This window comes from Ursus arctos, unplaced genomic scaffold (genome assembly GCF_023065955.2).
Source record: "Ursus arctos isolate Adak ecotype North America unplaced genomic scaffold, UrsArc2.0 scaffold_14, whole genome shotgun sequence".
In the NCBI taxonomy this organism is placed as follows: domain Eukaryota; kingdom Metazoa; phylum Chordata; class Mammalia; order Carnivora; family Ursidae; genus Ursus; species Ursus arctos.
The window spans coordinates 48,282,437-48,301,614 of record NW_026622808.1 but is presented as its reverse complement, the minus strand read 5'-3'; the positions used below and the strand labels follow the sequence as shown (position 1 = coordinate 48,301,614).

At 40.0% G+C, this 19,178-nt stretch overlaps 1 protein-coding gene across 1 annotated transcript in view; it reads left to right on the top strand.

Moving 5' to 3' along the window:
- Positions 1-19,178, top strand: part of SUCLG2 (succinate-CoA ligase GDP-forming subunit beta) — a 256,096-nt gene that overhangs the window by 119,281 nt on the left and 117,637 nt on the right. Inside the window, exons 3-6 of the mRNA XM_026501201.4 lie at positions 9,983-10,082; positions 11,281-11,371; positions 15,942-16,094; positions 17,626-17,715. Coding sequence (XP_026356986.2) covers positions 9,983-10,082; positions 11,281-11,371; positions 15,942-16,094; positions 17,626-17,715 — 434 coding nt within the window. The remainder of the gene's footprint in view (positions 1-9,982; positions 10,083-11,280; positions 11,372-15,941; positions 16,095-17,625; positions 17,716-19,178) is intronic.

The window sequence follows — 19,178 nt, the reverse complement described above, 5'->3', positions numbered from 1 at the left end:
ATTTCAGACACATTGAATGGATCAGGACAGGCAATAAAAGCGCAAGACACTGCAATTTAAAACTCAATGTATTTTGAAAGTGACATAACAAATGATGCTGGACCTTAGTAGATGTGTGTATCATGGGCAAGGGGTTCTGAGATTTTCCATCGCTATTGGCATAGGTCGTTCCTGGCTTCTATTGAATTCCAATGTATCATACCCCACTTTACCACTTTAACATGGAAAAGAAAAACCTTCTGGGTTCCTTTTTATGGCAACATGACCAAGCCATTGTTTGGAATTCTATGTCTCTGGCGTTTGGAATTGTAGCAGATTTTAAGTCTGGAATCTGTGTTTATTTGCAGGTTGGGAAGGGGTGGATATATCCTTTATTATTGCTGTTGTTAAACAGTGGCACAGTTTGAATCTCACTGACCCCCTGGGAGCTTTCACAGGAGCCCTGTTTGAGAGCTAGCGTACCTGCTTCGTTTTGTTTGTTTGTTTGTTTGTTTGTTTGAAGACCGCCATGATAAAATTATGGGAGATCTTAAAAGCACTTAGGGAAAAATAACTAACTTTAACAAAGGCCCTAAGTGTGTTTTTCTATTTATTTTCTGTTCTTGAATATAGGGAAATAAATTTGAATATGGAGAGGTTTTCTGAAGATCTGAAATAACAAATGTGAGTGATTTGCAGTGCTGAATCCTGGCATGCTTTACTGGTCTATCTGAGGTGGTGCTCGCATGATTTCCAATTTGAATAGATAACTAAGAAGCCAAGCAAATACAGATGGAAAAGCAAAGTAGCCTTTCTCGGTTGTTGACCCCTTCATGTCTTCACTTCCCAGCCCTGTCTAACTGGAAAACCCATCCCTTCCTTGTAACGTCAGTCAGCCCTCCTTCTTGATGGCTCTTCTGCTCTCCCCTGCCTAGTTTGACTTGACACCATGTCTCCTTCTCATGCACTGTGTTCTTACCATTTTTTGCAGTCTTAGTATTTTTCAGTAATTATTTGTATCTCTTTTCTTCAGGAGGTTTTAAGTTTCTGAAAGGCAGGGACCCTGACGTTTTTTTTAATCTTTGAATTCCCACAGAGTAGGTGCTCAGTAGATGTTTGAAAAGGGTAGCACATTTGCCTGCCATGCTCAGTTTTCTTGCATGACCCTTCAGGAGGTCATGTTGGTAGATGTGGAGCCATGCTTCCTGAAGATGTCTTCTTGAGACCTCTGCAAATATAGACATCCTTGAATCATAGGATAAAGTTATAAAGGCTGATACAGCAGGGGACATTGAAGTAATCAAGACATACTACTATGGATAACTGCCTGTGTTTGTCTCACATTTTAAACTCTTATTTTTTATTTCTTTTTAGGACAGCATGTGATAATTGGGGGAAAAATGTAAATCTGTACTGAAAGGATGTAATGCTGCATCCATAATACCACTCCTTAGCCCCTTAAGAGAACCTCAGTTAATAGTTTAGTTAGTGTTCATTTAGATTTCATTAAGACTCTGTAACTAGTCACAAATGTATTTGTTTTTTTTAAATATTGATCATTAAGGTCTATTTGGAGCATATGGTGTGTGTGGACATATTCCCATGTCCACACATAAAGATATATTTAATCATTGTTAATGGACATATAGTATTGTATTATTTCCTTATGTGGCTATAAAAAATTATTTTTCCAACCCAAAATGTCCATATGCTGATGGATATTTTGGCTCTTTTCAAGTGTTTCACTGCTATAATTACATTGCAGTGAAAAAATCCTTATTTCTCTAGTTGATTTTCATAGAAGTGGGACTGCTCTACCAATAGGTTTTCTGTGAGCACCGGGTAGGTGGACCTCCTAATTGAGAACATTCTAGGTGCTTCTTAACTGTGGTGACTTTTTCAGTAGCATGGAAAAAGTACTCAGTCCTATTTCTTGATTTGCACTGGGCTCAGAGATCTGTGAGAAGGATTTTGAGTGCACTCTCCAATTAGGAAATCAGGCACATGGGCCTGTCTGGAGAAAGGGTCTCTAAGGAGTGGAGCTGGTTAGAGGGTGGAGGGGCACTGTGAGATGATCTCTATGAGTGAGGAAAGGAGGTGACCTCACAGCTTTGAGGGCATAGAGGTCTCAGGGTTAGGGTGTGGCAGTACCTGACTGTACCATTGTACCCTGGAGAGTACGTTCATCTGGAGTAGAAACTACCCTTTAAAGGGAAAAGTTGTGTCACTGGGGACTCAGCTACTCTCCTTAAGCACTCATGGGAAGCTGAAAGATCTTCCTTGATTGTGGCAAGGGAGAAACCTAGAGGAAGCTGGTGGTGGTGTGACCATCGGTGGCAGAACAGAGTCCAGACAGTAGCATATGGCACCTCTCACCAAAATGGAGGGCCACATAGAGAAACTGACCTACCAAGACAAAATAGGGAAAAGACAAGATTTCTGATCAAGGATGTAGGAGATCTCAGAATACTAGTAATATTTCTGTGAAAGAGAAAGAAACATCTTTAAATATGGGCGCGGCTGATGGTCAGATGACCGCTGTCTGAGCAGGGGCCTCGCATGTGGCAGAACCACAGCGAGACCCCCCTTCCCTGCCCTGGGAGGAGCTGCACGGGTGCCCCTCCCTGAGAAGACCAGCAGGAACATCTGGCTAAGACCGAGTTTACCGATCACACAGAACGGCAGAAGTTCAGCGCTAGGGGAAAAGAGTATTTAGAATTCATGGTTTTTTCTCAGGATTCTTTAGCCTTTCAATTAAAAATATTTTTTCCTTTTCAAGTCATTTCTTATTTTAACAATGCTTTTTTTTAAGTCTTTTTTAATTTTTATTTTTACATTTACTATATATATATATATATATATATATACACACACACACACACACACACACACACTTTTTCATTTTTGGCTTCCTTTCATTGTATTCGATTTTATTTTTGTATATATATGTTTTTCTTGCTTTACAATTTTGGGATATAGTTTCTTCTAACAAACAGACCAAAGTATACACAGGGTCTAGTGATTTGCTCTGTTATGTTCACTTGTATGATTGTATTCTCTTCTTTCTTTCTTTCTTTCTTTCTTTCTTTCTTTCTTTCTTTCTTTTCTTGCAGTTTCTGATCTCTTCTGATTTGTTTAGTGTAAATTTTTCTGGGGTCATTGTTGCTATTTTTGTATTTTGTTCTCTCATTCATCAATTCTTTTCTGGACGGAATGACAAAACAGACAGACTTACCCCCCAAAAGAGAAAAAGAGACAGACCTTGCACTGCCAGGGGTTTAATCAATTTGGATATAGGTAAGATGTCAGAATTAGACTTCGGAATAACAATTATTAAGATACTAGCTGAGCTTGAAAAAAGCATGAAGACACTAAAGATTCCTTTTCTGGGGAAACAAAAGAACTAAAATCTAATCAGGTCGAAATCAAAAAGGCTAGTAATGAGATGCAATAATAAATGGAGGATCTAACTGCTAGAATAAATGAGGCAGAAGAGAGAACCAGTGATATAGAAGACAAAATGATAGAGAATTAAAAAAACTAAGAAACAGATAACTACTGGATCACAAGGGGAGAATTTGAGAGATAAGTGATACCATAAAGCAAAAAAATATTAGGATAATTGGGGTCCTAGAGGAAAAGGAAAGAGACAGAGGGGCAGAAGGTATATTTGAACAAATTATAGCTGAGAACTTCCCTAATCTGGGAAAGGAAACAGGCGTTTAAGTCTAGGAGACATAGAAAACCCCCTCTCAAAATCAATAAAAATAGGTCAACACCTAGACATATAATAGTGAAGCTTGCAAATTTCAAAGACAAAGAGAATATCCTGGAAGCAGCTCAGGACAAGAGGTCCTTAACCTACAAGGGTAGAAATATAAGGTTGGCCCCAAACCTATCCACAGAGACCTGGAAGTCCAGAAAGAACTGGCATGATATATTTGGGGTGCTAAATGAGAAGAATATGCAGCCAAGAATATTTTATCCAGCAAGGTGGTCATTCAGAATAAAAGGAGAAAGAAAGAGCTTCTAGGACAAATGGAAACTAAAAGAATTTGTGATCACTAAACCAGCCCTGCAAGAAATATCAAAGGGTAGCCTTTAAGTGAAGAGAGAGCCCAAAAGTAACATAGACCAGAAAGGAACAGAGACAATATACAGTAACAGTGACTTTACAGGTAATACAATGGCACTAAGTTCATATCTTTCAGTAGTTACTCTGAATGTAAATGGGCTAAATGCTCCAATCAAAAGACATAGGGTATCAGATTGGATAAAAAAGCAAGACCCATCAATATGCTCTCTACAAGAGACTGATTTTATTTTTTTTTAAGATTTTTATTTGAGAGCGAGAGAGAGAGAGAGAAAGAGAGGGACCGCAGAAAGGGAGAGGGAGAAGCAGACTCCCCACTGAGCAGGGAGCCCGATGTGAGGCTCAATTCCAGGACCCCAAGATCATGACCTGAGCTGAAGGCAGACACTTAACCGACTTACCACCCAGGCGCCCCCCCTCAAAAAAATAAATAAAACCTTAGAAAAAGAGAAATATATCTTTTAATTTAATAGGCAAAATGTAAGATTGTTTTATTAGTCTTAAACTATAGAAAGACTAAGATATTACAACTGAATTGAGACTTTCTGAGGTAATTTCTGTCTAGCTTAAAAATTTAGAAATTTCTAAAATTTCTGTCATCACCAATGAAGTCTGTATTAATGGTTATGAAAGCAATTAATACCATCAGTGACACGATCAGATGAGTAGGCTAGTTTATCATTACAGATTTTAATGAGAGCTATAATGTAGTAATATATATACAATATTTTTTAAGTATGGCATTATGAAAAAAATGATTTATCAAACTTTAGGAATTTTTATAGGAGCTAAAATTAATATTATTCCCTTGAAAGCATGTTGTCTTATCATGGTATTATTACCCACTTTATAATCAATAAACTGTTCCAAGTGGCATTGTCATGCCCCTACACTCTACAGAAGAAGGAATTGCTTTTGATAATGTGCAATTAATTGACTATATTCAATAGGAACTTTAAGATTTAAAACTTATATAAAAGCTTATCAGTAATGGATTTCTTAATGTAAAAGAGCGTCTCGGTTGGTTAAGCATCTGACTCTTGACTTCAGCCTAGGTCATGATCTCAGGGTTGTGATATCGAGCCCCGTGTGGGGCCCCGTGATGGTCATGGAGCCTGTTTAAGATGCTTTCTCTCCCTCTTCCTCTGCACCTCCCCCTGCTCTCTCTTTCTCTCAAAAAAAAAAAAAAAAAAAAAAAAAAAAAAAAAAGTCTCCCTGAACAACTTCCTATTTGTATCATAAAACCTTTGTCCTAGAGATGGCCCTAGTTCCATCTTTTACTTTAAAAAATGACTGTTTTACGTATGTGCAATTTAAATCTTTGATGGGTAGCAGTCTGGTGGGGAGCCAAATATTTCTAATCCTAATTCAATCGAAGGATGTGACCAATGGTGAAATAGTTTATTTTGATATCTTGCATGTTTGAAATTCTCTGTTCCAGTGTTGGGCGAGCCCATGTCAGACATGTTGAAAGTTGAATTAATTGTTTTAGTCTCAGGGAGGCCACTGAGCATATGGAGAGAGTCATTGCAACATTCTCTAATTCCCAGTGACCTTGTTACAACTTGAGCAAATAGGACTCCATCTACAGGAGATATTACAATAATTGAAGATAGGTAATTCTCCAGTTTTAAATTTGGGTTCTGGGGTCATCATGAAATCATAGAAGTTAACTCATTTTCTTTAGGAAATTGGCACTTAGGCCTCCAACTTATCACCCTATAATTGTATTAAAGGTTCCTCTTTCTGTTATATCATCCACTCTTCTTGCCTCACTCTCCTCCTCCTTCTTGCCTTCCAGTAATAGGTCAATCTGAAATACATTGTAACTTCCTCAAGAATCCTGTTAAACCTCATGAAAGGTGATCACCCATTCTGGAAATTATGCCATGCAATTGTGCTGAAAGCTGGGTGTTCTAATTTTGCTCCAGTGGTGAACCTGGAATTCATAGTTCCCCCAACAAGTTCAATGTTATTGACTCAAAATAGATGATCACATTTGTAGTCTCCATCTATACAGTGCTGCATTTGCATTTAGGAAACTATTATATTTTTGAAGAGAACAGTGTTGAATTCACTAAACTGTTTTAAAAAGATAGTTGAAAATAAAATTCTTATTGATACTCCTGATAAACATTTTCAGACATTTGCTGGGTCCTTTTGCATTATGGTTCTGAACTGTTTCTTGTAAGCATTATTTTGCATAAATATATTTTCAGAATGCCATCTCTAAAAAGCAGAGTGAACTAGTTTTACAAAACTTGTTTGATTAAAAACATTTCTTATTTATTCTCTTTAGGTTATGCTTTCCTTAATGAATCTAATTTTTTTTCCTTTTAGATTTAATAATCCTCCCCAGAATGTTTATTATCCAGCCTGGGACTATTGGGGAACTATAAAAATTGGTATAAAACTGTGTTATTGTAATTAGAATGACACTTGTGGTAAGGAATGAGAGGAAAACATTTGAGAAAGCATTATTTTAATGTGGCTAATAGAGTCAAACAAGAAGACAACAGGGTGGGTTTTTTTAGGCTTCCTAAATGGCTATAGATATTATTCTCATAAGTGATATGGTAGTTGAGAATCTTATATACTTACAAGCTTATCAAATATGTTGCTTACAGTACCTTCTCCTAAAACATATATAAATTACAGTAACTGGTTCCCATCTAATCGACTAGAATCCTAGTTGTGAGCACTGTTCGTTATCAGAAACTCACCAGAAAAGGAACAAAATAAAGTGAATGCATTGCACATTAAGGCTGCTGCATATAAGAGTAGTAGTTAGGGGCGAGGAATTTAGAGTTATACCTACCTAGGTTTTACTAACTTGGAGTCTAGTAATACGGTTATCAGTATGTACGTGCAGTATATTTCCATACAAAATCTATTAGAGTAGGTGTTTTTTCTCTCTTCTGTCTCTTTTTTAGCTTGTTATCCTAAGTATGGTTAAATCACCGTATGTTAGACAAAAATTGGATTTCATGTCTGGGATATTCTTTTGTAATTTTGTTTGGGAATAGGAAAATTCTGTGAAAAACAAAAAAACAACCTAGAAATTTGTGTATTTGGAGAAATCCCCTTCAAATAGAATGGAAACAGTGACATTGTGTGAAATCAACTTGATTAATACTGAATGAAAAGACGAGATACTGTTCAGTAAGATTTGGCCACTTAATTTTCAGCCCTTTGAGTAAATAACTGAATTAAATTACTTCATGTGAGTTTCAGCCAAGATGAGAAGAGCTTGCTTTTCTTTGGGCTATTGACATACTACACTGATTTAGCACTTGAGATCTAACAAGAATCTTAGATGATTTTAGCGAACTTATTCTTGGCCTGGGGTTTAAGTTGCAGGAGATGTACCTAGATTGGATACAGTCTTTTCCCACTTGTCCCAGTATGGATGAGCGGTCCCCAAGTGCTGTTTGGTCTACCAGTTTGGTGGCATGGAGTCCGTTGACACATGGTCAAATGGTGACACGTGTAATCGACAACACTTCATTGAGGCTACAGTTGTTTCTGTGTCTTGATGGTTTGTGCCTAAGGCTGATTTAATTAAGCCTATGTAGTGCCAATTAACAATGCCCAATTAGGTATTCTGTCTGGCTTTCAAGTTTTGCTGCTGGAAAGCTGGTAGAGAAAAGCGTCTCTTTCTTCTGGATGACAAGCATATGAAAATTGATAAAGGCAGTGGAATGCTGGTTATCCTTTTTAAAGAATTTGAAGAGATCACAATTAAAAATTTGAGTAGACAGCAAAAAGTATTTTTTCTACTTGATGTCTTCAAAAGAGAAATAAGAAATGTCTTCCTATATGCCATTTTTTTGGTTAATTGCTGAAAATAATTAGTGATGGTAGCTATCATGTTTTGATTTCTTTTAAATGTGGCAGGCATTGAGATAAGCACTTTACCTACTGTTTTTCATTTATTCCTTACATCACCCTAACACTGTAGATTACTTCATTATAACCATGCTACAAACAGGCATATCACTTTTACCTTTCTGAGCCTCATTCTCTTCCTGTCTACGAAGAAAGTGGTGGGGGGAGGTTGGAGATTTTAGGTCTGTTTAACTCCACACTTGGTCTTACTGCTATCTTTACATGCAGTGGCCTAACTACGAAATAAATTCGTTCTACTTGGTTTCTTTCCTGGCGTGTTTCTGATAATGAGTTGTCTTCATAGCTTGTTCTTTACCCAGTTCAACTTGAGCCAGTTTGTCATAAGACATGGGTCTGACTGAGGTTATGATGGTTCATATCTACGGCAGCCGCAAGTGTTGGAGGGCATCAGGGGCAGCAAAGAAAGAGCTCTGTTTGCTTCTGGGGGAAGGTGAACCCTAGTTTCCTGAGTGTAAGCAAATATAGGAGAAAGGAAAACCAACCAGTAAAGACAGTGAACCCTAATAATCTGACTACATCAGCTGGAGTGACTATCTCACCCAATGCTGTCATAATGTCAAATCTTTCTGTAGCTCCCACTTGCCCTCATGATAAAACCCTCTGGCTCCTTCTCTTGGAACCTTTGCCTGTTTGTCTTGAGTGACAGGAACGGTGACAGAGATGCTGAAATAGCCAACACTTATGGAACCCTCACCTTACATGAATGGTGGCAGACACCGGCAAACTTGTTATTATTAATATTATTATTTACCCGTATCTGCCCAAGTGACAGTAATCCTTTTGATTCTTTACAATATAGAAAAGTAATAAAATGAATTAATTGATTGTGGCAGTAGTCTTTCATTAATCATATTAGTTTTCAGGCTCTTGGGATAAAGTATTCACATGTATGATTTAATTCTCAAAAAAGTCCCATCATTTTTTCACAATTGAGTAAACTGAATCTCAGAGACATTAAGTAACTTGCCAGGTGTCGACAGCGCGGGGTAAGGGATGGAGGCCTGATTGAAACCTGGTCTGCAAATTCTGAAACTGGTGTGAAACCAGAAAACTCTTAGAGCCTCAAAGAAGATTGACTTAGTTTTCTGAATTTAGACAAAGATGAATGACCAACAGAGGATGCCAGTTGTGACCAGAAGAAATGCACTATTTGGTTTATGAAACCTGTTTGATTTGAGAGCTGCCTGTTTTTTCTCTTATTTTTCTTTTGGTGGTTGCGTGGGGGGTGGGGCACAGGCAGGGCTCCTGTTTGCTGAAGACCTCATTTCTGTCACTGGGCTGCTTCACAACATGTAGCTTTCGAGCCAGGCCCATGAAGATATTTGAGTTTATGAGTCGGGGTCTCAAAGGTCAAAAGCAGACACTTCCCCTGTTCCTTGAGTATGTCGAGAAATGAAAATTCCACCACCACTTTCCCCTAGGATATTTTGTTACCCTGCCAACATTTCAGAAATATTGCTTGCTTTCAATTTTAATCCATTTCCTCCTCCCTTATCCAGTCCCATCAATATCTAGAACACCCGCTCAGAAGTCTGTTGGTTTCCAAGAATACAGTTATTAACCACTCTCTTTGCATCTTGTCTTAAACCTCTCCCCCACGTACTCCAGCCTTCCTTTGACATCCCAGCTGGCTGACAGGTAGTTAGCTCTTCTGACTGGCAGATCGGTGCCTCTGTCACGTGGCAGTGTAATTACACAGTAAAATAAATACCTCCGGCCTGGATTTATTTGGCATCTTCTGACACTCAAAAGAGCAAGGGAACACATGCCTTGCTTTCTCTTGGGATGGTTGAGTATTAGATTAAACTGGTAGGAGATATTTTAATGTCCTCGATAAAGACTGTATTTAGGTGCACTGATGTTTTTTTGAAGTTTTTATGCCTTTATTTGCAATGTTAGTTTAAGAGAGCTTTTACCACTTTCGGAAGGTATATGCATTTCCAATTGCTTGTTGCTCAAAAAAAAAAAAAAATTAAAATCCACTACCATCTTCTTTTTCAGATGCAAAAGAATTTGTTTTAAAAGCCCAGATCTTAGCTGGAGGAAGAGGAAAAGGTGTCTTCAGTAGCGGTTTGAAAGGAGGTGTTCATTTAACAAAAGAGTAAGTCTGGAGATTTCAGTTCTGTGTCATGATTGAAGGAAGCACTGAGAAAAATGGTCGGCATGGGCTGGGAGCAGGAGTTAGCAAATAAAAGAAATGAACTATAGGTGGAGGGCTCCACGGTGCCCCAGTGTTCTTTATCTCATAAGAGGATTTTTTCTTCACTAATTGGTGAAAACCCGATGCTCCTCTCCTAGACCATCAGTGATTCATCATAAATGTTGAAAATGATAATATAAATTAAATGCTGCCTCCATATTATCACTTCCCTATTCCAGAACCTGCAGTGGCTCCCCAGTACCAATGGCTTCATTTGTCCCTCTTGTCTGACAGTCTGTCTGAGCCTTCGGGGAACAGGGCCCAGCACTGCCCACTTACCTCCCCTGTCACATACCTTTCCATTATTTACTTCGAATGGTACCCTCTCCCTTGTGCCCCACGGTATTCAATACTTCCCACATTGCCCAAGTCAGGTCTTTGTTATTCAGCTTATATCTAAATCCGTTATGCATCTCAACAGTATCTTTCTATTATGACAGTAACTTATTTTGGGGAGAGAGACTAGTAGAGGGAAACAAGAATCTCCCTCCCCTCCTCATTTCCTTCCCCTCCCTCTTCACCCTCCCCTCTCCCTTCCCCCTCTCTTCCCTTCCCCTCCCTCTTCACCCTCCCCTCTCCCTTCCCCCTCTCTTCCCTTCCCCTCCCTCTTCACCCTCCCCTCTCCCTTCCCCCTCTCTTCCCCTCCCCTCCCTCTTCACCCTCCCCTCTCCCTTTCCCCTCTCTTCCCCTCCCCTCCCTCTTCTCCCTCCCCTCCCCTTCCCCAGCCTCCCCCTTCCCCTCCCCTTCCCACCCTTCTCCTCCCCCCTTCTCCTCCCCTCTCTTCTCCTCCCCTCACCTCCCCTCCCCTCCCTTCCCCTCCCCTACTTTTCTTCTCTTCTCTTCTCTTCTCTTCTCTTCTCTTCTCTTCTCTTCTCTTCCTCCTTCCTTCCTCCTCCCTCCCTGCCTCCCTCATATGTATTTTGTTCTCCGTGAGCCTCTGGTACAGGGCTAGACACCTAGCACACCAGCAGAAAGCCCTGTGGACCCGCTGAGGGTGCAGCTGGAGCCCGTGCAGGGTGGACGTGAGGACATGGCATGCAGTCTGCTTTAAAATAATTTTCAGCGTAGACATTGATTTTTTTTCCCTTCTCTCTCTCAGCCCTCAAGTTGTGGGACAGCTGGCTAAACAGATGATTGGGTATAATCTAGCAACAAAACAAACTGCAAAAGAAGGTGTGAAAGTTAACAAGGTAATACGAATGCTTTGGGTCATTTTCTGTGTATGTGTCAGAAAGAAGAGAAAATCTTATTTTGGTTTTGACAATCGGATGAAGCAGTGCACTTTGGTGATGCGCCATTTTGTGTTTTAAACCTCATATGATCTGTTTAGGTTGCGGTAGGACTTTGAGGAGAAATCAGAAGGGTTCTGTAATAGTACGAGTGTTTGTTGTCATCAGCATTTGGTAAAAGCAGGTGCGAGGGAGTGATGGAAGCACTTTCCCTTTCAGAATATAGCCACGTGCTGTTTGAAGCTGGAAGGGGCTTCGTATGACAGCTCTTATTATTCTGTGGGGGACAGTCTCTGCTCCTCCACAGCCCCACCCTCGTCCTGTGAGTCAGAATTACCTGCTATGATCGTTTTGCTGAGCGTCCCTGTACCTTACTCTGAGGTGAATACCGTTTAAAGCCGCTATGGGCTGCACATCGTGCACACATGCAGAACATATAGCCCCAAATAAAGTGGCCTGCCTCAGTCGTGAGGTCGTGGGTGCTGGAGCCGAGGCCAGAACCTAACTCTGCTCCTGTCTGTCTGTCCACCTTTGCTGTACCCTCCTCACGTGTGGCGGCACCGCAGCTGGCTAGCTGATTTGCAGGAGCCGGTACAAAAACAAACACAGGGGCCTTTGTTCAAATGTCAAGTCAGCTCCAGCGAAACATTACACCGAGAGACCAAGATGGGGGCCCTTCTGAGCATTGGCCCCTGTGTGATGACGGGGTCACACGCCCCAGCCCTGGCAGGCACAGGCGGTTAGAACACCCCACTGTAACAGTGAATGGGGGCACAGCCTTTTGGGGAGCAGCTATCTGCTTGGTTGACACAGCATGACAGAGGATGGTCTCCACCAGTGTGCCCTGCTGGGGGGAACCTGAGGCAGGATAAGCCTGTTTTTAATTTTTCAGAGTGAGTTGTGTAGAATTTTTTTGAGATGACCAAAACAAACAAACAAACAAACAAACAAACAAAACCCCTGCCATTTGGTTCTTAACGTACCATGACAGGGACTCTCTTGGGTCCCTCTTGGTCTGGAAGAGGAAGATGGAAATACTGGTGGTCATTAGTGCCTTCATTCTGAGAACCTAAAGATTTTATAAATGTCAGGATAGCATACTGATGAAAATGATTATGCTGATTTCCCTTTCCCACCTCTTCTCATATGTAAGAACTATTTAAAACTCAAAAGTGTTTTGTTTTGACTTTCGTTTGGCCCAACACAGTACTTGTATTTGCCTTTTAAATCTGGTTATGAGCCTTTACCTGTGTTAACTTCTTCAAAATTTGTCCACAGAGGACAAGATTAGTATTTTTGTTTGTAGGAATTCGTTGTTTTATATGGCTATATGAGTTTTTAGATTAGAGTTTGTGATACTTTTTAAAAGCATATAAAAATATCTAAAGCAGATTCAGGCTGTGTGGTAATGCATAAAATTAGTTTGTAGATAGGTTTCTGAAAGGCTGGAGATAAGTGCATGTTTGTACATTGAGTCATTGCCAGAAAGCCCCTAGAATGATTTACTTTTAAGTAATGTGGTTTTTTTTTCTTCTGATTGTAAAAGTGATTCACATATGTAAAAAATTCCAATCTTACAGAAATATAAAAATTTGAAAGTAAAAATTCCTTGGCTTCTCACCCCCCTGAAATAATGCCATATATTGTTTCTGTCCTTTCTCTTTGTAAAAATTATGTTGCCACATTCCTTTTTTTTTTTTTTTTTTAAGATTTTATTTATTTATTTGTCAGAGAGAGAGACAGCGCAGGCAGGGGAAGCAGCAGGCAGAGGGAGAAGCAGGCTTCCTGCTGAGCACAGGCCCTGATGCAAGATTTGATCCCAGGACCCTGGGATCATGACCTGAGCTGAGAGCAGACACTTAACAGACTGAGCCACCCAGGTGTCGTATGTTACCACATTCCCATAACAGTAACATTGTATGCAACTTTAAGGAACACGCTTTTTTTTTTTTTTTTTAACTCATATGAATTTTGAACAGCAGTCAGAAGTCCCCCCGCATTATAGAAACTTTGGATTTCTAAGATTATTTGAGAAGTTGTTCAGACACATTACGTACATTGTACACATTGTATATTTTTTTTCTAAGGCTGTGCCATTGCACTTATGGTGTATTCCCTAGGATAGTAATAGGGGAGGTGAGATTGTGCTACTCATCGTGTTCTTCATGATTCAGTATCAGCCAAGGTTACTACTCTACAATGAGAGAAGTTGAGGAACCGAGTATACTTTTAATTTTTTCTAATGACGGTCCTGTTACAAATATTATGTGTGCTGGTACTCATCCACAGATCACAGTTTCAATAGCATGATATTAAAAACAAAAACCAACCAGCCTGGTTCAGTGATCCAATAGTTCTCAAAAGCTTCCCATCGTGGAGGACTTCACAAAAAGGTTGTGTTGATGATATTGTTTTGTCAGTCACAGAAGAAGTCACATTTTTGAAATATATGAACTGAGGTCCTTGGGGGATGAGTGTTCATGGAATCCATTTAGACTCACTCTGCAGCAATGCCTAAAATATTCTGACTTCCTGGGCCATATGGAGGGCATGGTAATGTCAAAAAACTGATCTTGAAATAAAATATCTTGAATTATCCATTGATAATCATCATTTTCCCGGGAATATTTGCTTAAAGGGTGATAACGTTATTTCTATCAAGCAGGAGACTTTGGAGACAGCAGCTGGTCTTTTACAAATAGAAATTTGATGGATTGCAGAGCACATCTGTCAACATTTTAGAAGATTAAGAATAGGACTCTTGAATGACATCCTAAAAAGTTATAATGTTGTGTTGCTTCTCAGAATAACTACTGAAAATCATTAAATCTCCTTCTCTAGACTAGCTCTTATTAGAAAGTGAACTAGAAAACAGCATGCTTCTATGAAAATCCTAACACCGTGTGCCAAGAAGTATTTCTTACATAGTCATGAGTTACCATTTCTGATAAAAGAATCAATATGAACCCTCTCATAAGATATTTTATTTTTAACTGGTGATGCGTTTGAAAAGAAGTTCTGTATTCCTTACTTCATAGCTTTTTGGATCATCATATATTTATCCTATTTTCTGTGACTTAAAAATTAGTGGTTTGATGGCATCTGGGTAGTTAACATGTAAGGCTGTTTAATCTGTGACTTTTTTGGGGAAATCTTTCACTGAACTACTTTTAGGAAAAGCAACATTAGTGCTTTTATTATTTTCACAGAAGTACTGATTCGTTATGAATAGTCTTTTTTTTTTTTTTTTTAAATCATCGAAGACATCTTTTACCATTTTTGTTGGGAGTGTCAGTGGGTACAGCCCATCTCCCTATCTAGGGTAGTTTGGTAGTACTTACCACAAATTTAAATCTGAAGAGTCTAACACCTGTCCTTTTTCATCTTGGTACCTTATCTGCAGGGTTACTGAAACCAATGAGCAGACTTAGATGTGCAATGATAAGCACTGAAGTAGCGGTTTAGACAAATTCAAGTCCACGTAAATGTCGTAGGGACATGATTAGATAAATACTGACATATAAGCACCATCCAGTCACAAAGAAGACAGAGGACCTTGGAGAGATCTCCAAGTTGTAGCATTAAGATTAAGAAGGAGAAGAAAGAGAGGCATTCCGGTATGCGTAATATTCTTCCATGGGCAGGATGTCTCCACTAGTGTCACGCTTGTAGACGCCTTGGAAAGAGATACAGAGTTAATAGTGGTTTTTCCTGGTAGGCCTGCTGCACACAGTCATTGAGGCTGTGCTGAGCCAAAGGACAGCTGGCTGAGACAGCACAGAATGAAATCCTTCCATCCCACTTGTCTCTTGCCCATGCACGGTCCTGGCACGCACACGACAGCATCGTCCCGGAGGAAGGTGCTACTTTTTCTGATGATCACGTAGGTTCCATATGGGCTCCTGATCACCCTCACTCCTGAGGCCCGAGGGCTGTGTATGTGCGGCCGGGGGCTGCTGGCACTGTCTCGTTTATATACTTTTGGTACCTTTTGCATTATTTTTGAATGAGCAAATAGTATATTTGTAATTTAAAAGAAAGTAGAAATTAAATTAAAAATACAGTGATCCATGAGATGGAGGTACACAAACATAGGAAGCACCAGACACACTACAGAAAGAATTCTTTCTTTGGCAGCAAATTTGATTTTCCACCAGTGCAATCGGGGAAAAATCAATGTAGTAAGATGTATGTACGGTTAACGTCTCAAATTAAAATAACAACTGCTTCCCTGGAGTTTTTCTTAAGTGTCAGGGTTTCTTAAGGAAGAAAAAAAGAAGATTAAAGTAGGAAGGTTCCTTGAGGCAAACCAAATACCTGTCACTTGAGCAAGTTAGCAGGATCAATTAAGGAGGTGAAAATGGGCATTCTGTACCATGAGAGCAGAACTCGCAAATCTCTGGAAGCTGGCTCACTGGGTTTAAAGAGCCTGAAAATGAAGCTGTTTGATTTGTGTAGCAAGTTTATATAGATTTCCAGGTGGAACTCAGTTCAATGCTGAATTAATTTGACTTTCTCACTAATGTGGTAGGTGATGGTTGCTGAAGCCTTGGACATTTCCAGAGAAACCTACCTGGCCATTCTGATGGACCGGTCCTACAACGGCCCCGTACTGGTGGGCAGCCCTCAGGGGGGCGTTGACATTGAAGAGGTGGCAGCTTCGAATCCAGAACTTATTTTTAAGGTATGTTTAGATTTCTGGCTATGCTGTGTTCCTTGATCACTGTTACACAAGCTGTTAAAGATTTAATGTGCAGTCTGAGGCTGGTAGCAGTTCATTTGCTTCTGGGATTTACAGCATGAAGACGTTGAGTCCTTTTTCTTAACTGAGCATTCAGTTGAATTTGGCTAGAATGAAGGTATTCCCTATCCAAGGTCTTTTTCTTTGCCTTTTCCCTTCCTTCCTTTATTCATCCTTCCTGCTTTTTCTTCCTTCCTCATTTCTTCCATCCACCCAAGAATTAACCAATGGGGGAGGACTGTGAGTTTTCCATTTCCTCTTGGTTAACTCTGCCCCACTTCATAGTACGTAGGATCCAGAATTTCTCTCCTAGGACACTGAATGTGAGCCGGAGACTGCCTCCATGTCTCCCAGCACCACTGATCTAAAACAGAATCCTTCGAAGGTCCAGATTCTATCGGTTTGTTTCAGTCCTTTAAATCTTCCCCTTAATTTCTAGCCATAGATCTGGCTGAGGTCAAATCCTAACTAGCCAGCAAGGGTCTCAGTGTTTCTAAGCCTCATTTTTTGAATCACTAAAGTGTAAGCGGGGTAATTTCCACCCCATAGAATTGTGAGGAAGAATGGGGTGATGGGTATAAAGTACTTCTCAACCTACCTCAGTTGTAAGAAGAAAGATCTGTGGTCTTTAGAACTATAATTCTGTTTTTTTAATTCTGGGTTCTTAGGATCAAAAAGATAACATTAGAAATTTTTACCAGAAAAAAAAAAGAAAAAGAAATTTTTAGCAGAAGGATTCATTATTTCTTTTAGAAAATGACTGTTTCCCTTCAGAAAGTGAGAATTTTATTTCTTGAACCTTTTTGTTTAGATCAGGTAATGATACTTTGGTGATTGATTTTAGAATGTTTTCACCAATATCACATAGTTAACTCCCTTGGAAGTTAAATTGAGACTTTACGTGCTGGCTTACCAATAAGGCCTAGCCATTTTCAAAGTTAATGTGATTTAAAGAAGTCACTCCATTTGTGAAGAGCATACATGAAATAATGTATATGAACAGCACTTAGTATCTTGGAGAGAATGGCGCTTTGTAGAGCTAAGGTATTATTAATAATTATCATCATCAATAGGCTGTTTAAATCATATGGTAATATTTAACCTACGTATGACAGGCTCTAAACTTAACAGCAGTATTACTTTGGAAGCCTTCCAAAAGATGTCATAAAAATTAACTGACTAAATATTCGTCAGTGCCATCTGTATAGTAATTAAAAGTGAAAACTGGCATCCGATTGTCTTGTCAGCATGCCACCCTGAAGAATTATATAGTTTTTGGAAAGGCTGTTTTTTAGATGGTCTGCTAATTAAAACATACCCTATAGGCAGCCGCAGTAGCCCTGCTCAGAGATCTTTGGAAAGGTGCCACACTTTAATTACTCATTTGCAAATAAATACTAAGCATTTTCTTTCAAGGTTGTGAATCTTTTCATTTGCCTGTCTGAATTTTCCTTATTCGATTCATTTTTACTAGGAGCAAATCGACATTATGGAAGGGATAAAGGACAGCCAAGCTCAGCGGATGGCAGAAAATCTTGGCTTCCTTGGGCCTTTGAAAAACCAGGTACCTGAGCATGCGGAAGCCACTGTGAATGACTTGTTTCAGAAAACATCTGCTAGCTTGCTTACTTTCCTTGAATATTTGTGATTCCCAGGACACGGGATTATTTATCGTTTAACAGGTTTGCCCCCAGTTGTTTATGACGGAAAACACGATTTCCCTTGTATTCCAGAACAGGATGTTGATGAGATGTGTTCCTCTACGTGTGGGTATGTGGGCACATGTGAGTGTTACATGCAGACACGTGCATTTTGCTGTATGTGTTAGTCTCTACTTTTTTCTGCAGTGCTGCAGTGCCAGCCCATGAATTAGACTAGGCCATGGAGCGAGTAGAGGCACGGGCTGTAGGGTCAGGCAGACCTGAGTTTGAATTGAGCCCCGCCTCCCAGCATGTGTGATTCCGCCCATCTGAACATCAGTGTCCTCATCTGTGACACCGGGCATAATGTCAGTATTGAGTACGCTGATGTGGGGAAGTGCTTATTCAGTACTCCAGAAAGGTCAGCTGCTATTGTTATTAATAATACACATTACTTAACTAATTGCTATTCTTTCGTAGCTAATGGGATTTGAGATGAATATTAATGGCCTGAAAGTGATATTTCACTGAAAACAGCTTAAATTATGCCAATTTAGTAATTACACCCCTTGGCTTCGAAGACAGAAAAATTGTCCTCTGAGCTGTTGAGGGAGAGACTCTGTCTTGAGCAGCGCAGCCCTGCATTGCCCTTGGTCCGGCCCACAGAGCCTGATTGTATGTTTACATAGGCAGGCTTCTTCGTCTCACAGTTAAATCAGAAGAACTTACTGGCTCCTCCACCTTAATAACCCTCGGTCCTGTGTGTATGTATCCATGAGTGTGTGTGTGTGTGTGTGTGTGTGTGTGTGTGTGTGTGTGTGTGTGTGTGTATGTATTCCCCTGGGGCTCCAGATGGTTACAGAGCATTTCCTTTCAATTATTTGGGCAACATTCCTCTAAAAGAACAGATTTCACACTCTTTTCTTTCTGACTTTACTTTGTCTTTTGACTGATTCTGTCTCTAGAAATTTAAGGGTGGCAATAAGACAAGTCATAGAAGGGTGAAGCAGAGTAAGACTTTCACCAATACGTGTGTTTAAATTAAGAGAGGACAGCACTTACTTGAACCTGGGAGGAAAGGCTCCCTTGGAAAGCAGAGGTTCAAGACGGTAGAAGGGGCAGGAACATCTGGAACTAAAGCTTGTGGAAGAGAGAGCCAAGACTCAGTGGACAGGCAGAGGAGCTAATTGTCATTCCGAGACTGTCAAAGAGATGCCAAGTTAGTGACCTGCCGAAAGGAAGTTATGGTAGATTCTTGAGTAAGGGCAGCAGGGTTGGATTCACCCCCTGAGAATGAGGTCCCTAACTAGATTCGCCGCTTATTTGACGTTTATTGTGGGGCATCTTGTGTAAGGGTGGTGGTCACCGAGACCGCTCCTTCATGTGG